The following is a 17,529-nucleotide window of genomic DNA, read 5'->3' as shown; positions in this document are numbered from 1 at the left end:
TAAGCTGAAACTTTATTTTGCTGTTTAACTTCTTTAAAACAATACAGCTTTGGTTAGTTTTTATTTGTTGAGTAATAAAATGTTTAAAAGTCATTTGCAGCCTTGTGTTGGAGTGTTTCAATGTCCAGCTACCACAGGAGCCAACTGCAAACATTAAATTTATGATCTATCAAGTCAGATTTCACTTTGGGATCTGACTTGTCCAGTATTACCACCGGTTGGGATCACAACACTTTCAGAAAGCACACATACCCCATACTGCAAGTTTAACTGACCATCTTAAATTTATTGTCAAAGTAATTCCGAGCACAATTGGGATTATTTCACAATTTTTAAGAAAACCTCAGGTCCTGCACCAACAAACAACTGTTTATTAAGCAGTTAAATATCAGATCTAAGGAATATTCTTCCAGGCTTCTCAATTATTAGTCCACTCGTAATTCTAAGGTAGTACCAATGCCTTGCCATTAATGTCGACAAATTCTGCTAGGAAACAATTGGAAATTTGGTTTGATTGTGTTATAACCCTTGCCTTTCTTTCTACATTTTCCTTGTATCACTAACTTCTAAGATTGATTTTAAACCAACATTACCAGAAAAGACTGGGATCCTGTATAAGGTTCATGAAACTCACTTCACTGCAAATCATCCTTGGGGCCAGAGCAATCAACATCAATCAGGACAGCCACTGATTCAGCAACACCCCTCTCCCCAGACCACCTCCTCCTCCTCCTCCCCCCCCCCACCCCCAACACACACTGCAGAAAACCAAGCAAAGCTAAGAGGGAGTTTAACCAGATGACCTCCCAACCAATACTGAAACAACCTGTAATAACAGTTACAATCTAGAGGGAAGAAGCGAGAGGCCTAGAGTTGTAAATCCAAACCCCGTTGCTCTGTTTGAGCATGAGCAGTGAGGTCTGAGGAAGATTAGCTCCCGTGTCACCTGGGTAGGGAATCACGGGGATACTGTTTGAAACAAAGAACAGAGAACTGTGACTGGAGCAGTAAAGGTCAAACGGGAAGACCATTTTCAATGAGGAGCCATACTGTGAGTGTCTGATTGGTAGGACATGTTATGGACCAGGTCCGACCCCCTCAAAACTTTTCATGGAAGTGGCCCAGACTCTAACTTTACTAGTTGTTTTAAGCAGCTGTAGCATGGATATAGAAGGAGAGTTGCAGCTGGTCAACCCACTTAGTTTTAAACAAAACAAGTTACTGAATGAACATAAACAAAAGAGAACAGAATACCGAATAACTTAGCTTATCCGTAAACCCAACAGATTATCCCAATTTATGCTGTTTCCAATACTAGCAACAATCCCCATAAACACCCCTTGGCACAAAAGGTAAAATCAAACACAGGGTCTTACAGGAGAGATGTCAGAGAAAGTATCAACATGGACCTGCTTCTTTGGGTCATAGAGTCATAGAGATGTACAGCACGGAAACAGACCGTTCGGTCCAACTCGTCCATGCCGACCAGATATCCTAAGCTAATCTAGTCCCATTTGCCAGCACTTTGCCCATATCCCTGTAAACCCTTCCTATTCATATACCCATCCAGATGCCTTTTAAATGCTGCAATTGTACCAGCCTCCACCACTTCCTCTGGCAGCTCATTCCATACACGCTCCACCATCTGCTTGAAAAAGTTGCCTTTTCAGTCCCTTTTATATCTCGCCCCTCTCACCTCAAATCTATGTCCTCTAGTTCTGGATGCCCCACCCCAAGGAAAAGACTTTGTCTATTTATCCTATCCCTGTCCCTCATCACACTGTAAACTTTTGCGATAAATTCTGTGTCTTACAATTGTGTACTCCACAACCACCTGACGAAGGAGCGGCGCTCTGAAACCTCGTGTTTCCAATTAAACCTGTTGGACTGTAACCTGGTGTTGTGTGAGTTTTAACTTTGTACACCCCAGTCCAACACCGGGATCTCCACATCTGTCCCTCATGATTTTATAAACCTCCATAATTCACCCCTGTGCCTCCGATGCTCCAGGGAAAACAGCTCCAGCCATTTCAGCCTCTCCCTGTAGCTCAAATCCTCCAACCCTGGTAACATCCTTGTAAATCTTTTCTGAACCCCTTCAACTTTCACAACATCCTTCTGGTAGGAAGGAGACCAGAATTGCAGGCAATATTCCAAAAGGTGCCTAACCAATGTCCTGTACAGCTGTAACATGACCTCCCAACTCCTGTACTCAATACTCTGACCAATAAAGGAAAGCATATCAAATGCCTTCTTCACTATCCTATCTACCTGCGACTCTACTTTCAAGGAACTATGAGCCTGCACTCCAAGGTCTCTTTGTTCAGCAACACTCCCTAGGACCTTACCATTAAGTGTATAAGTCCTGCATTGATTTGCCTTTCCAAAGTGCAGCAGCTTCATTTATCTAATTAAACTCCATCTGCCACTCCTCAGCCCATTGGTCCATCTGATCAAGATCCCGTTGTACTCTGAGGTAACCTTCTTCGCAGTCCCTGACACCTCCAATTTTGGTGTCATCTGCAAACGTACTAACCATACCACCTATGTTCACATCCAAGTCATTTATATAAATAACGAAAGGTAGTAGACCCAGCACCGAACCTTGTGGCACTCCACTGGTCACAGACCCCCAGTCTGAAAAACAACCCCCCACCACCACCCTCTGTCTTCTACCTTTGAGCCAGTTCTGTATCCAAATGGCTAATTCTCCCTGTATTCCGTGAGATCTAACCTTGCTGACCAGTCTCCCATGAGGAACCTTGTCGAATGCCTTAGTGAAGTCCACCGCTCTGCCCTCATCAATCCTCTTCATTACTTCTTCAAAAAACTCAATAAGGTTCATGAGACATGATTTCCCACGCAAAGCCATGCTGACTATCCTTAATCAGTCCTTGACTTTCCAAATACATGTAAATCCTGTCCCTCAGGATTCTCTCCAACAACTTGCCCACCACCAACGTCAGGCTCACCGGTCTATAGTTCCCTAGCTTTTCCTTGCAACCTTTCTTAAATAGTGGCACCATGTTAGCCAACCTCCAGTCTTCCGGCACCTCACCTGTGACTATCAAGGATACCAATATCTCAGCAATCACTTCCCTAGCTTCCCAGAGAGTTCTAGGTTACACCTGATCAGGTCCTGGGGATTTATCCACTTTTATGCGCTTCAAAACATCCAGCAGCTTCTCCTCTGTAATATGGACATTTTTCAAGATGTCACCATCTGTTTCCCCACATGCTATATCTTCCATGTCAGTAAACACTGATGCAAAATACTCGTTTAGTATCTCCCCTATCTCCTGCAGCTCCACACATAGGCTGCCTTGCTGATCTTTGAGGGGCCCTATTCTCTCCCTAGTTACCCTTTTGTCCTCATTGTATTTACAAAAAACACTTTGGATTCTCTTTTACCTTATTTGCCAAAGCTATCTCATGTCCCCTTTTTGCCCTCCTGATTTCCCTCTTAAGTATACTCCTACTGCCTTTATACTCTTCTAATGATTCTCTCGTTCTCTTCTGTCTATACCTGACATATGCTTCTTTCTTTTTCTTAACCAAAACCTCAATTTCTCACGTCATCCAACATTCGCTACACCTACCAGCCTTTCCTTTCACCCTAACAGGAATATACTGTCTCTGGACTCTGGTTGTCTCATTTCTGAAGGCTTCCCATTTTCCAGCCGTCCCTTTACCTGCCAACATCTGCCCCCGGTCAGCTTTTGAAAGTTCTTGCCTAATACCATCAAAATTAGCCTTCCTCCAATTTAGAACTTCAACTTTTAGATCCGATCTATCCTTTTCCATCACTATTTTAAAACAAATAGAATTATGGTCACTGGCCCCAAAGAGCTTCCACACTGACACTACTCCAGCAGTTTCAACAAAACTACTGTGCTAAAAACAAACCAAACCAGAGAAAAGTTGAGTGGGCGAACTGGCCACTCCCCTTTCATTGTACAAGTGTTTTATTTTAAACTTGAAAGGCTTTTGCCTGAGGCAGCATCTGTTAGCTATAATCAAACTGGCCCTAAAACCCATCCAAACCCTACGACTTCTCTGAAAACAAAACAAGGACAACATAACCTTGTTAAAGGTGCAGCATCATCACATGTACCAAAGGAGTAACCAACCCAACTCAATAATTTTATCAAAGGCTTCAGCTCTTTCCTCATCAAACTGTAATAGAGCATGCTCTGAAGGATTTATCACATCCAGAAGTTGGAACGCTAGCAGAGATTCAAATACTCTGAGTCCAACCATGTGGCTTACTACCTTTCTGTCTTCCTGTCTTTAACCTACTATCCACTACTAACCCTTTGTCTGTCCGTTTAAGTGCCGGCTTGGAGTAAAAGGGGGATTTTATGCTAATCATCCAGATAGTTAGTTAGTGGTTTTAAGAGTTTGTATCATTCCAATTACTAGAATTTTGTAAAATACATTTCTCTAGTATCAAAGTTATTCTTGTTTTGCGTAAAACAAACAATGTCAGAAGTCTTCATCAGAATCATGGCTCGGGAACAGTAAATTGAGGGATAGGTCAGTTGGGAGGAATTATTGCAATAACGTGTCAAAATTTTCATCAGACGTTACAGACCGAAGGGTTCCCCACTTTATGTTTGCCCAAGTGGTTAATTCAGTGTCCATGTCAATTGTTTCCAACATCATTTTCTCCATTGAACTCCTCTTTTATTTAGTGCATCTTAAAAACGATGAGGAATGGAACCAAACAGCAAGAATGTCAACCCAAGTTTAAACAGTTTGAAAAAGTTCACAATCCCCAGGAAAAAAAGTGCTGACAAAGGTAAGCAATGAAAAGGATATTTGTGCCGAAAGTGGAGCTTTCACTATTTTTGTTTGCTCTCAGAATGCTGTGTCTAGTCACCATCCCTGGTTGCTCTGGCAACTGAATGGGTTGCTGGGCCACTGTAGAAAGTCAAGTCTTGGGCACATACCAAGAGTCAGGTGCATCCTAAGTAAGGCTAAAGGCTCATTTCTTGTGGAACATTAGAGAACCAGTGGCTTTGTTGATCTTTCTCTAAGTTGACAACCCACAAACAACTGCATTTGTCAAATTTCATTTTACTATGATTGACAGTTAAAAAAAATGACTTCAGCCCTTTTCAAGTCAAGAAATCCAACATTCAGGTTTGGGAATTAGAAATAAAATACCCTCACCCGCGTTGGGATGGTGTGTGAGTTAAAGGTGTTACTGTTCCCATGCATTTCCTTCACTGGTTAGAATCCTCGAATCCCTGAGGCTATTCGGCCCATTGAGTCGGCATTGGCCCTCTGAAGAGCATCCCACCCAGACCTAGCCCCCAGCAACCCTATCGCAGTAACCCCGCATTTATCAAAAATAACCCACCTAGCCTCCAGATCCCTGGGTAATTCAACATGGCCAATGCACCTCACCTGCACAGGATTGAATGTGCAAGGAAACCCACAATGACGTGGGGAGAATGTGTAAACTCCACACAGACACTCACCTGAGGGTCGAATCAAACCTAGGTCCCTGACGCTGTGAGGTAGCAATGCTAACCACTAAGCCACCATTTTTTGGTTCTTCTAGGTGGTAGAAGTAAGAGATTGAGGAAGTGCAGGAAACCTTGTGATGTGGCATCTTGTAGATTTTACACACTGCAGCTAAGGCACACTTCCGGTGGAGGGAGTGAACAACTGAGATGGTGGATGGGACTGTAATCACTGAGTCAAAGGCTCGCACCACTTGCTGCTCCTGCATCAACTTCTGGTTGCCCTATTTGCATTAACGTCAATGACTTCTTGTTTCCCAAGCTTACCTAGAAGTTTGTCATACGGATTGGCGCGAGTACAGCTTCTTACAGTCGACTTTAGATGGCTCCAAACTTGACAGCAGTTACAGGTTGAACTCCCTGTGGAGGCTTGGGGACATGAAGCTCATACATAATGTGAAACTCGAGCGGCGATTTGCAGAGAAGAGGTCAGTATGGGGCGAGAACCACGGTTCAAGACGGGTGCATGTTCCGTAATCTTTGGGCAAAGCTATTGCATGATCCTGGAGAGTTACGTGTGTGCAGATTGGGGTGAAATCTGAAGTTCCAATAGGTTTTCCTCTCAAGGTGTACTCAGGGCTAAAGGTGGGGCAACGTGACGGATATGGGTGGATACTGCTTCTGCTGTGCATCTGTTTGTCTCGTTTGGCAGATTGCCAAGGACAGTGCCCAGCATGACGTGGTTAAGACCAATGTGACCCATATCCACTGGCATCAAGCATGAGATGGGCAAGGAAAGGGATTTAGAAAAATGCAAATATAATGTACCCCAAGTGGGAGTCTAAATGTTTGATGGCCAATTTCTTTTGGTCACTCCCCTTCTCCAGAGAGCCCATCTTAACAGGGGAGTGTGTGATCCCCCAGTGTCTCTGACTCGTTGGTTTGCACTCCTTTGGTGTTCCACTGAAGGTGGACATCTACTCAGAGTATTATATTGACCCCAGGCTCCAGGAGTCTGTTTGGAATCAGGAAGAGGGAAGATTGCGAGGAGAATTGGGTTAAGTATTGGGGCTTCTATTTCTGGCCTTCATCCTTTGACACCCTATTGATAAGTTTATGAGGATCTCATAAGGCTTTACGAAATAGGGCAGAAGTATGTTGTTTGGCCCTTGAGCCTGCTCCATCATTCACTCAAATCAGGCTTGATTTGTGGCTTTAACTCCATTTTTCTGTCTTCCCCCCACTCCCACAACCCTTGACTCCCACGTCAGTAAGATCACTAGGCATTTCAGTTCACCCAGTTCCATCCTGGGTTAGTCTCTAAGTGACCTTGTGTACCACCCCTTTTCTCCAGAAGGCTGAAGTGTCCTGGTTTGCAGCTCCATGAGGCCCTGCCACTTTAACCACATCCTGGGAATCAAGGCCAGCCCATTCGACATTTTCAATGGAGTCCACATCCACTTGACAGAAGGGCAGTAGCTAATCAGCCTGCATGTTAGTAAGTGACAGCAGGCTACAGCAAATCAGGAGTGAGCTCACAGGATGGAAGGCATTACTGGTAATAACTGTCCTTGCAATTCAATTAAGATCATTCTCACTGGTAGGAAAGGCTTGTTGGGCATTAGCTCTGTGTGCAAATTGACCTGTAGTGTGATAGGTGATGGATTGGACTTACTCCCTGAGACAGTGAGGGAACTGAAGGAAATTGGGAGTGAGGATCAGTCTTGGGATTGCACTTCTGGCTTTGGGAATTGACCGGGTGGTGACAGTCTTATTCTGAGTTATTAATTCATATTTACTGTAGCCTTGCTGCTCCTTGTTGTTTGTACAAAAATGGTGGAGCATGCAGTTTATAACATTATAGCACATTAAAGCAGGATTCAAATAGTTTCTTGAAGGCTTGAAAGTGGTTCTAGGGAAAGGTATTGGCTTAAAATTAAAGTGATTGGGCATTTAACAAATCATGAGCTAGGAAATAATGATCCCAACTTTGCTGGGACACATACTGAGTGATGACATCACATGACCTCCAACCTTGAACTGCCCCATCCTCAGACTCCTGCCATTGATTCAAAAACAAAAGTTGCTCAGAAAAGCTCAGCAGGTCTGGCAGCATCTGTGAAGAGAGTTCAAAGTTAACGTTTCAGGTCCAGCGACTCTTCCTCAGAACCATTCTCTTCACAGATGCTGTCAGACCTGCTGAGATTTTCCAGCAACTTCTGTTTTTGTTTCTGATTTACAGCATCTGCAGTTCGTTCAGTTTTTATCCTGTCATTGATTGTCCAAAGTACCAATCATCACAGAGCTCCACCCTTCCATTGACTTTGCAATAGATTTTTGGTTTTTACTTTTGAAAATCACCCTACTTGCCTTTATATTCATTCAATGATCTGCATCTACTACACTCTGGGGAAGAGAATTCCAAACACTAACAGCTTTCTGACTGAAGAAATTCCCCCTCATCTGTATCTTAAATAGGTGCCCCATTATTTTTAAATAGTGTCTGCTCATTCCAGGTTCTCTCATGAGAGGAATCATCTTCCCAGCATCTATTCTGTCGTGACCCCTCAGAATCATATTTGTTTCAATAATATCGCCATTCATTGTTCAAATTTCCTATGAATATAAGGCCAACCTTTCCTCATAATCAAACCCTTTCATCCCAGGAAGTTGTGGAGTGAATCATAGATCAGAGTGTTATAGAGTCATACAGCATAGAAACAGGCTCTCCAGCCCACTATCTATGCTGACTAACAACATCAAACTACACTGATCCCATTTACCACTCTTGGTCCACACCTACTATGCCCTGGCATTTTCAATGCTCATCCGGATGCTTCTTAAATGTTGTAAGAGTATGGGTGGCATGGTGGCACAGTGGTTAGCACTGCTGCCTCACAGCACCAGAGACCTGGGTTCAATTCCTGCCTCAGGTGACTGACGTGTGGAGTTCGCACATTCTCCCCATGTCTGTGTGGGTTTGCTCTGGTTTCCTCCCACAGTCACAAAGATGTGCAGGTCAGTTGAATTGGCCATGCTAAATTGCCCGTAGTGTTAGGTGAAGGGGTAAATATATAGGTGGGTTGTGCTTCAGCGGGTCGGTGTGTTGGGCCAAAGGGTCTGTTTCCACACTGTAAGTAATCTAATCTACCTCCACTATCCTCTCAGGTAGTGTGCTCCATATTTCTACTATCCTTTGAGTGAATTTTTTTTCTCAGATCTCCTCTAACCCACTTACTTCTCATCTTAAAATTGTGTCCTCTGGTCTTAGACATGTCTGCCATGAGCCACAGTGTCATAGAGCTGTAGAGTACGGAAACAGCCCTTTCAGTCCAACTTGTCCATGCCGACCCGATATCCTAAATTAATCTAGTCCCATTTGCCACCATTTGGTCCATAACTCTCTAAACTCCTCCTATTCATATACCCATCCGAATACCTTTTAAATGTTGTCATTGTACCAGCCTCCATCACTTCCTCAGGCAGTTTATTCCATACAGGCCCCACCCTCTCCATGAAAAAGTTGCCCCTTAGGTTTCTTTTATATCTTTTCCCTATCTCCCTAAACCTATGCCCTCCAGTTCTGGCCTCCCTCATCCCAGGGAAAAGACCTTGTCTATTTATCCCATCCATGCCCCTCATGATTTTATAAAACTCTATGAGGTCCATCCTCAGCCTCCGACACTCCAGGAATAATAGCCTATTCAGCCTCTCCCTATAGCTCAAACTCTCCAACTCTGGCAACATCCTTGTAAATCTTTTCTGAACCCTTTCTAGTTTCATAATATCCTTCCTAAAGGAGGGAGACAAGAATTGCACACAATATTCCAAAAGTGGCTTAACCAGAAAAGATTCTCACAATCTGTCCTGTCGATGCATCTCTTAAATTTGTATTCCTTTTTCAGATCTCCCCTCAGCCTCCTCCACCGCAAGGATAACAAACTCAACCTGTCCAGTCTATCCTTGTAACTGAGACTTTCCATCCCAGGCAATATCGAGGTGAATCCCTTTGCAATCTCTCCAGTGTAATTACATCCTTCTGATTGTGTGGTAACCAGATCTGCACACATTATTCCATCAGTATTTTATAAAGTTGTAACACAAGTTCCTTGCTCCTATGTTCTATACCCTGGCTAATAAAGGCAAGCATCCTATATGCCTTTTTCACTACCCTGTCTACCTGTGCTGATACCTTCAGGGATTTATGAACTTGTACACCAAGGTCCCTTTGTTCCTCAGTACCTCCTAGGGACATTCCCTGAACTGCTTTCAGTGCAAGTATATGCTTCCTTAAGTGAGGTGACCAAAGTTATGCACAGCCCTCTCATAGTATTGCAAATGACAAGATTCAAAATTGGTCTCTTAGCAAAAATGAGTAACATATTGTCTGCCTTTCTGCTTAATTAACAACCTGCTGTTGCAATTGCAGGAAGATTGCAATTTTGAATTGTGCAATCACTGATTTTATTGCATCAGGTTGTTTATTAAATAAGTAAATTAAATCCTTGGTGATATCATTAAAAGTGGAATTTCCTCTTGCGTAAGGATGTGATCAGACCCCCTGGGTCTGAATTCTGTGGAGTTTAGAAGGATGAGAGATGCTCCCATTGAAACATCAATCAATTCTTACAGGGCTCATTGATCAGCTCAATTCAAAGTGGATGTTTCCCCTGGCTGTGAGGGAGTCTTCAACTGGGAACACAGTTTCAGAATAAGAGCGAGGCCTTTTAGAACTGAGATGAAGAGGAATCTCTTCACTCAGTTTATAGTGAAAATTATAATTTCTGTACCCCAGAGGGCTGTTGAGGCACAATCACTGAGAATGTTCAAAACAGAGTTGGATAGATTTTCAGATTTTAAAAAAATCAAGGGAAATGAGATAGTATGGAGAAATGGCTTTGTGATCGAAGATTGGCCATGATCAAGTTGATGACAGAGCTGGATTGATGGGCTGAATGGCCTGCTCACGTACCCATTCCCTATGCCCTATGTGATGCTCACACAGTTAAGCATTCTGCAAACATTCACCAACTTGTTCTAGGCATGAAATTTAGCTATTGATCATAGGGCAGACAAGCAGGAGGCTGGAACAACACAGCAAGCTAGGCAGCATCAGGAGGTGGAGGAGTCAACATTTTGGGTGTAACCTTCCTTCAGGACTCTCCTAGTTCTGAAGAAGGGTTATACCAGAAACGTTGACTTCTCCACCTCCTGATGTTGCCTGGCTTGATGTGTTCTTCCGACCTCCTGCTTAACTGCCTTGGATTCCAGCATCTGCATTTTTATTGTCTCGATTGACCATAGGGTAGCCATCACCCATTGTAAAAGGTTTTAAAATCTATTTGACTTCACCTCTTAATCCTGCAGTGATTGTTTTGTATTTCCGACAACTTTTGAAATGTAATTTGTTTTTAACACCCAGGGCTAAGATGCGTGAGGCTGGTAGACGTGGGAAAGAACTTGAAGAAAACACATTGTTTTTGGTGACATCCCACTGTGCAGCTTTGAAGCTGTATCAGGAAGGACTGAACATTAACTGTTCTGCCATAAGAGCACTGGGAAATCCAGCTTGTGGTGTTTATCTTCATCGGCACATTGATGTCCTACTGCGGTACCATCAGCAAAACAATCTGCTCACAGAAACAATTGTGTTTTTTAAGGTGAGAGAATGGATTTTAACCAGATTCTTGGTGGTCAGTGTTTCAATTCCACTGTGATATTAAGATTCACAGTTTCTGACTTTATTTAGAAACTAAGAAATTTCTCTTTTTCTCAATCACAACCTTCCATATTTCTACTCTCACTTGCTCTTTTTGACCATCCATCAGCACAGCTTTCCAGGTGAGCTCTGACTTTGTTGAAAGCCTCCTGTACTGCTCACCTCATTAGAACGGCTGTCTTTTAAACTCAGTTCAAAGCCAACTCCTTTCAACGTGCTTCTTTTCCAGGGAGCCAAGCAGGTTTTGGGAGTGTTCACATCATAGAGTCATAGAGATGTACAGCATGGAAACTGACATCTCTACCAGACATCCCAACCCAATCTAGTCCCACCTGCCAGTACGCGGCCCATATCCCTCCAAACCCTTCCTATTTATATACCCATCCAAATGCCTCTTAAATGTTGCAATTGTACCAGCCTCTATCACTTCCTCTGGCAGCTTATTCCATACACGTTCCACCCTCTGTGTGAAAAAGTTGCCCCGTAGGTCTCTTTTATATCTTTCCCCTCTCACCCTAAACCTATACCCTCTAGTTCTGAACTCCCCAATCCCAGGGAAAAGACTTTGCCTATTTACCCTATCCATGCCCCTCATAATTTTGTAAACCTCTATAAAGTTACCCCTCAGCCTCCGACACTCCAGGGAAAACAGCCCCAGCCTGTTCAGCTTCTCCCTATAGCTCAAATTCTCCAACCCTGGCAACATCCTTGTAAATCTTTTCTGAATCCTTTCAAGTTTCAATATAGATGGTGACATCTTGCAAAATGTCCAGATTACAGAGGAGGAAGTGCTGGATGTCTTGAAACGGGTAAAGGTGGATAAATCCCCAGGACCTGATCAGGTGTACCTTAGAACTCTGTGGGAAGCTAGGGAAGTAATTGCTGGGCCTCTTGCTGAGATATTTGTATCATCGATAGTCACAGCTGATGCTTAATGGGGCTCTGCTTAAGCAGGCCAGCCAATGCATCTACTTCGTCCAATACTGTGAGACAAAAATAGCATGTCCCTAATTTGAGTGCTTGTCAATACAAGATAACAATAAATTCACCACAAATTGCAGGAGAAATGCCTTTACTCAGGAGTAGTGGGGATGGAACTTGCCTTCATGCAGTGTGGTTGAGACAGATATCACAGATGTAGGAGCAAGTTAATGTAGATGCTAGAATCTGTACTGAAAACAGCAAAGGCTGGAGTTCACAGCAGGTAAGACAGCAATCATGGAGAGAGAGCAAGCTACTGTTTTGAGTCTAGATGCCTCTTCATCAGGGCTGATGTGAAGTGTGGACAGGGCAGCATTTATATCACGGTGGGGTGGGGAGTACTGGGGGAGAAAGGGTGTTGATAGAGTGGATTAAGTGATCAGAATGTGAGGATGGCAGAACAGTGATGTGTCCAACTGCCAGACTAGAAAGAACAGACAGTCCCACTGCGGGAGCGTGGATGTGGTGACAGAGAGTGTTACAAGTAAATGAAAGGGAAGGAATGCGAGTGTGTTCCCAATCTAAAGGTGTTGAACTCAATATTAAGTCCAGAAGGTTGTAAAGTGCCAACTGAAAATGAGATGTTCTGCAAAATGGTCATCCAGTCTGGGTTCAGTTTCTCCAATGTAGAGTAGGCCACATTGGGTGCAGTGAATGCAATAGACCAGATGGGAGGAGGTACAGATGAAATGTTGTCTCACCTGGAAAGCCTGTTTAGGCCCTTGGATGGTGAGCAGGAAGGAGGGGAAGGATCAGGTGTTGTGATTTCCCGATTTAATCATGGGATATTTTGTGTCCATCTGTGAGAGCAATCCAGTCCATTGTTGAACATCTTGCCTGGAAGTCGACGCCTCTGACACTGCAGTGCTCCCTCTGTGCTGCAGTGAAATGCCAACCTGGATCTTCTCATGACTCTGAAGAGGGACCTGAATTTACAACCAATGTTTCAGATACAACTGGCTTCGGGGCGGGGGAGAATTATGTTTGCTGTTGCGTGTATCTTGAAAATAGAAATCAGTGAGCAGTTTTACACAAACTAACTTTTGAAAATGCCCTCCTGATTTTGAAGGTGCTATTGGGAAAAGTGAGGACGATTCCACCCTGCATGAGAAAGGGAAAGGCTGATGTGAACCCTACAGCAAAGTTTGACTGTCACATGTCCCAAATTCCACCCAGCCTCAAGGAGTCAATTGAAATGCAGATCATTAACTCAGCGGTAAGTTCTGGCTTCTAAACCCATTTAACTCAGCAGTGAGTAACTTGCTTATCTCACACTCATCTCAAACACATTAAAATGTAGAGTTTAGCACCAGATTCAGAAATAACGAGTGTCCCACTATAGCAGTGCCATTAAATGGTGCCAAAAGTATATCTAACCATTGGCAGGCTAACATTTCAACCTCCTGTACAAGTTCTGATAAGGCATAGGCGTCATCACTTGTATATTCACAATGTCACAGTGACAGTCTCAAAAGCTTCAACCAGACGAATCAGAGATGACAGACCTTGCTGATTCTCTTTGTTTAGTCACCCTGGGTAAGTGTGAGTTGCGCTGAGTTTTTTGGCAGGGTAAAATCTGGAGAGATTTCTCACCATATCTTACCAAAACTCGCCTCATTAACTATGCACTGTGCCCTGATGGGATCCCTCATGTCCAATTCTAGACCCATCTCAACACACCTGTTCCCAGAAAAACTCACCACCCAGCTCTGACATGGATAGGGAGAGCTTCCTCCTCCCTGGTGACCTCCTTTGAAGACTGCTCCTGTTCTCCAGATCCTCAGTGTCCATTGCATCAGGGTCCATGACGCTAGAATGATGAGGCACACTTTGTCTGGACTGTACTGGAGGGTATCCTCCAGACCATTCCAAGCAGTGGAACCACAGATTCAGCAGCCCCGTTGTCTGCTCCACATCAACCCTGGTCACGGGCTGGGCATCAACTTGGTGAAGCTGCCACACTGACTGAGCGATCAATACATTACATCAAAAAGGGAAGGGATTGCTGCTCTCTGACCCCCTTCACATCCCAGACATGAATCAACTGTGAAATGTATCATTGACGGTGAACTGCCCTGAATTCATACTTTCATGACATATGATGTAGTGATATACATGCTGCACGTGCCTCAGCTTCCCACCCCCTTGACTCTACCCAACAATAACCCCTTTTGATGATGATCCCAATTAAGCTCTATGGGTCACTCTTACCTCCTTCTTAACAATCAACTAATAAACCCACAGGACTGTATTTACCCCAGACTTCTGACCTACTTCAACAAGCAACCAGAGATATGACTGACCAGACCCCAGACTACTCTCTTTGCAGTTCCCTTACTGACAATATGTGATTCCCTGGCAGCCTGACAGGAGTGACCACTGACAATCCCCAGGACTGTAGTCAGATGCTCTGCCCATGCCCGGCCTGAGCAAGTGACTGACCCTTGACTGTGTATGGATTGCTCCCACAGCTGATGGCCTCTGAAAGCCAGTGGCTGACCGTACTGAGGACTTGCCCCCACCCACTTCCCAACATGGCCATGCGATTGAATAAATGAGCAGTCCACTTGCTGCACAGGAAGCTGGCACCTGCTGTCAGTGTTAGATTGACATCTCGCTGTGCCATCCAAAATGCAGAGCCCAAATAACCAGCATGACAGTTTGCTCGTACAAAACAGTACACCAATATGGCAATATTAATAGCATGTTGGAATTCAGTCAGAACCAAAGGCTAACAGGCAGGGAAAGGCAAGCGACAGATGCTTCCAGCACGCAGGTTAGCTCAAGGTGAATATACGCTAAGGGGGCGAGTGAGTAGCCCTGAGATGCAGCGTGGTCCAGTCCATGGTCTGAGTGCCTGTCCTTGACTGCAGAGTGTCCTTGCTGCAGCCTTTCAATGCTAGTTTCCGGTCTACCCTGCAAAGACAGTCTGTAATTCCCAAATACCCTGCTTACTTTCTGCACCTAATCTTCAATGACTTACAACACAAACATTGTTACACTGACAGCTCCTCCCTTAAGAAATGGCGACATCCCTTAGGATCCCTTAAGATCTTCCCAGTTATTGGCACAATGAGGGAATTCTATTGTTGAAGCAATGGATTCATTAACATTCCTGTTACTTTATAAACTGCCCTTAGGTGTACTTGTATGAGTTTGATGTGTTCTGTGAGACGATGGAATATCCGAGGCAATGCCTGCCTTATGCCCTTGTTACAGTGAGGTCCACAGGTCACAAGGTGAAGACTGCTATGGCACCTTTGCGGTTTGGTTCTGCTACAAGAAACCCTTCACTGCACGGTAAGACAATGCATCGGGTCCAAAGCCCCTTAGCCTAGCTGTTCTGGCTTAATCCTGCGCCACCACTGGCCTCTGCCCTGACCCTATGGAAGCATGTGGGATCAGCTTGGTAAATGATTTTTGGCACCTTTACCATGTGGTCACTCACAGAACGAAGGTGGTGGAAGTGGCACTGGTTTGACCAAACCAAGTGCCAGGCCACTGGCACCTAATATGATTTGTTTTTTTTTGTTGTGGGACACAGCTGAGATTTTCCAGTTCCTCTGGTGGAGGAGCTCAAAGCAAGGAGATACAACCTTGAAACTGGAGTTGGATCATTTAGGAGTGAAATCAGGAAGCACTTTTTCACGAAATTAGCGGTGGCTATTTGTGATTTTCTCCTCTAGAAGGCTGCGATTATCAGGAAGAATTGGAACTTTCAAGACTAAAATCAATGGGATTTTTGGGGCTAACGGTATTCAGCAGCTAACCAGAAACATAGGAATGGGAGTAGACCATTCAGCCCATCAAGCTTGCCCCACTATTCAAGACAATCATGCCGGATCAAACACTTCCATGCCCTTTGCTCACCCAACTTCATAACCCTGTATGCCATTGGTAAACCGAAATCTATTCATCTCTACCTCAAACAGACTCAAAGAATGTTTAGAGACCTGTGGGATAAAGAATGGAGCTGATCCCAACTCATAATCTGATTGAATGCTGGGATAGACTAGAGAAGTTTAATGGACTCTTTCTGTCCCTTGACCCAAATTGCCCCCTTTTAGAGGCAGGGCTCAGTGTGTCTGAAGTAACCAGAGGTTTGCCGGGTATCCAGGCTAGTACACTAACTTACATGTTTAGGTAGGCCACACTTTTATTGTATTCTTTGACAGGTCAGTGGTGAAGTTAACCTGGGGGCACAACACAAGAGCTAACTTGCAGGCTGGTGAATTGTCACCTTCGATATTTCTCCCCTCCCCTTCCTCTCGGTATGGATCACCATAGCTGACCCAAAACTTATTCTTAATAGATGGCAGCTAGGGTTGACCAGCTGTCCTGGCCAGCTGCTGCATTTTGAAGACATTTTCCTTCTTTCCCATTCTCAAAGGGAATCCCCACACATATGCACATTAAACTGGCATGATTGATAAAACAGGAAGGCCAGCAGTTCTTCCCTTCTCTGTAGCAATGCTTCTGAAGTCAACTGTAGTGGTGGCATGGTGGCTCAGTAGTTAGCACTACTGCCTCACACTGCTAGGGACCTGGGTTCAATTCCTGGCTTAGGCCATTGTCTGTGTGGAGTTTACACATTCTCCCTGTGTCTCTGTGGATTTCATTCCAAAGATGTGAAGGTCAGGTAAAATAAATTGCCCATAGTGTTAGGTGCATTAGTCAGGGGTAACTGTAAGGGAATGAATCTGGGTGGGTTACTCTTTGGAGGGTTGGCATGGACTTGTTGGGCTGAATGGCCTGTTTCCCCGCTATAGGGAATCGAATCTAGTACCATAACAATCATTTAACATACTGAGATCAGTTACTACAGCCCCAGAGCCAGGATCAATATTAACATAATAAGATTAGGCAGGAGGAAGGGATTTTCCAGTGTATCTCAATAGCTGCTTGGTTTTATTGATTTGTTTTGTACAGATGTCCCAAGGATACAGACATTTATCTGGATGTGTCATTAGGCTGTGATCCTGGCCCTTACACCATCCGGGGTTGTAACGTCTGGAACTGAGTTTACTGAGGGAGATGGAGAATAATTGAGAAGGCTCTCAGTTCATCTCGTTAGGGTATCTTTCTTGCTGCACACAGCAGAAGGCCTGGTGATAGCATGTGGGCTTGATTTTTTTTATATTCATTCACAGAATGTGGGTGTCACCAGCTAGGCTAGCATTTATATCCCATCCCTGATTGTCCAGAGGACAGTTACAATTCAACAACACTGCTGTGGGTTCAGTGTCATACGTAGGTCAGGGCAGGTAAAGATGGCAGATTTGTGGGAACGACAGACACTCACGGTTGGTATGTTGCCTCCCAGGTGCCAGGGTTTGTGATGTCTCTGATCGTATCTTT

At 44.2% G+C, this 17,529-nt stretch overlaps 1 protein-coding gene across 1 annotated transcript in view; it reads left to right on the top strand.

The window, feature by feature from the left end:
• Positions 1-13,263: 13,263 nt before the first annotated feature.
• The window catches only part of tex15 (testis expressed 15, meiosis and synapsis associated), a 22,720-nt gene continuing 18,454 nt past the window's right edge, over positions 13,264-17,529 (top strand). Inside the window, exons 1-2 of the mRNA XM_043674321.2 lie at positions 13,264-13,387; positions 15,312-15,471. Of these exons, the coding sequence (XP_043530256.2) occupies positions 13,277-13,387; positions 15,312-15,471 (271 nt within the window). The 5' untranslated portion in view covers positions 13,264-13,276. The remainder of the gene's footprint in view (positions 13,388-15,311; positions 15,472-17,529) is intronic.

The sequence above is a fragment of the Chiloscyllium plagiosum genome, unplaced genomic scaffold (assembly GCF_037043375.1).
Source record: "Chiloscyllium plagiosum isolate Xiang-an unplaced genomic scaffold, Cpla_swu_hap1 HiC_scaffold_36, whole genome shotgun sequence".
Classification (NCBI taxonomy): Eukaryota; Metazoa; Chordata; class Chondrichthyes; order Orectolobiformes; family Hemiscylliidae; genus Chiloscyllium; species Chiloscyllium plagiosum.
The sequence above is the reverse complement of the archived record's forward strand: the minus strand, read 5'-3'. Positions and strand labels throughout refer to the sequence as shown.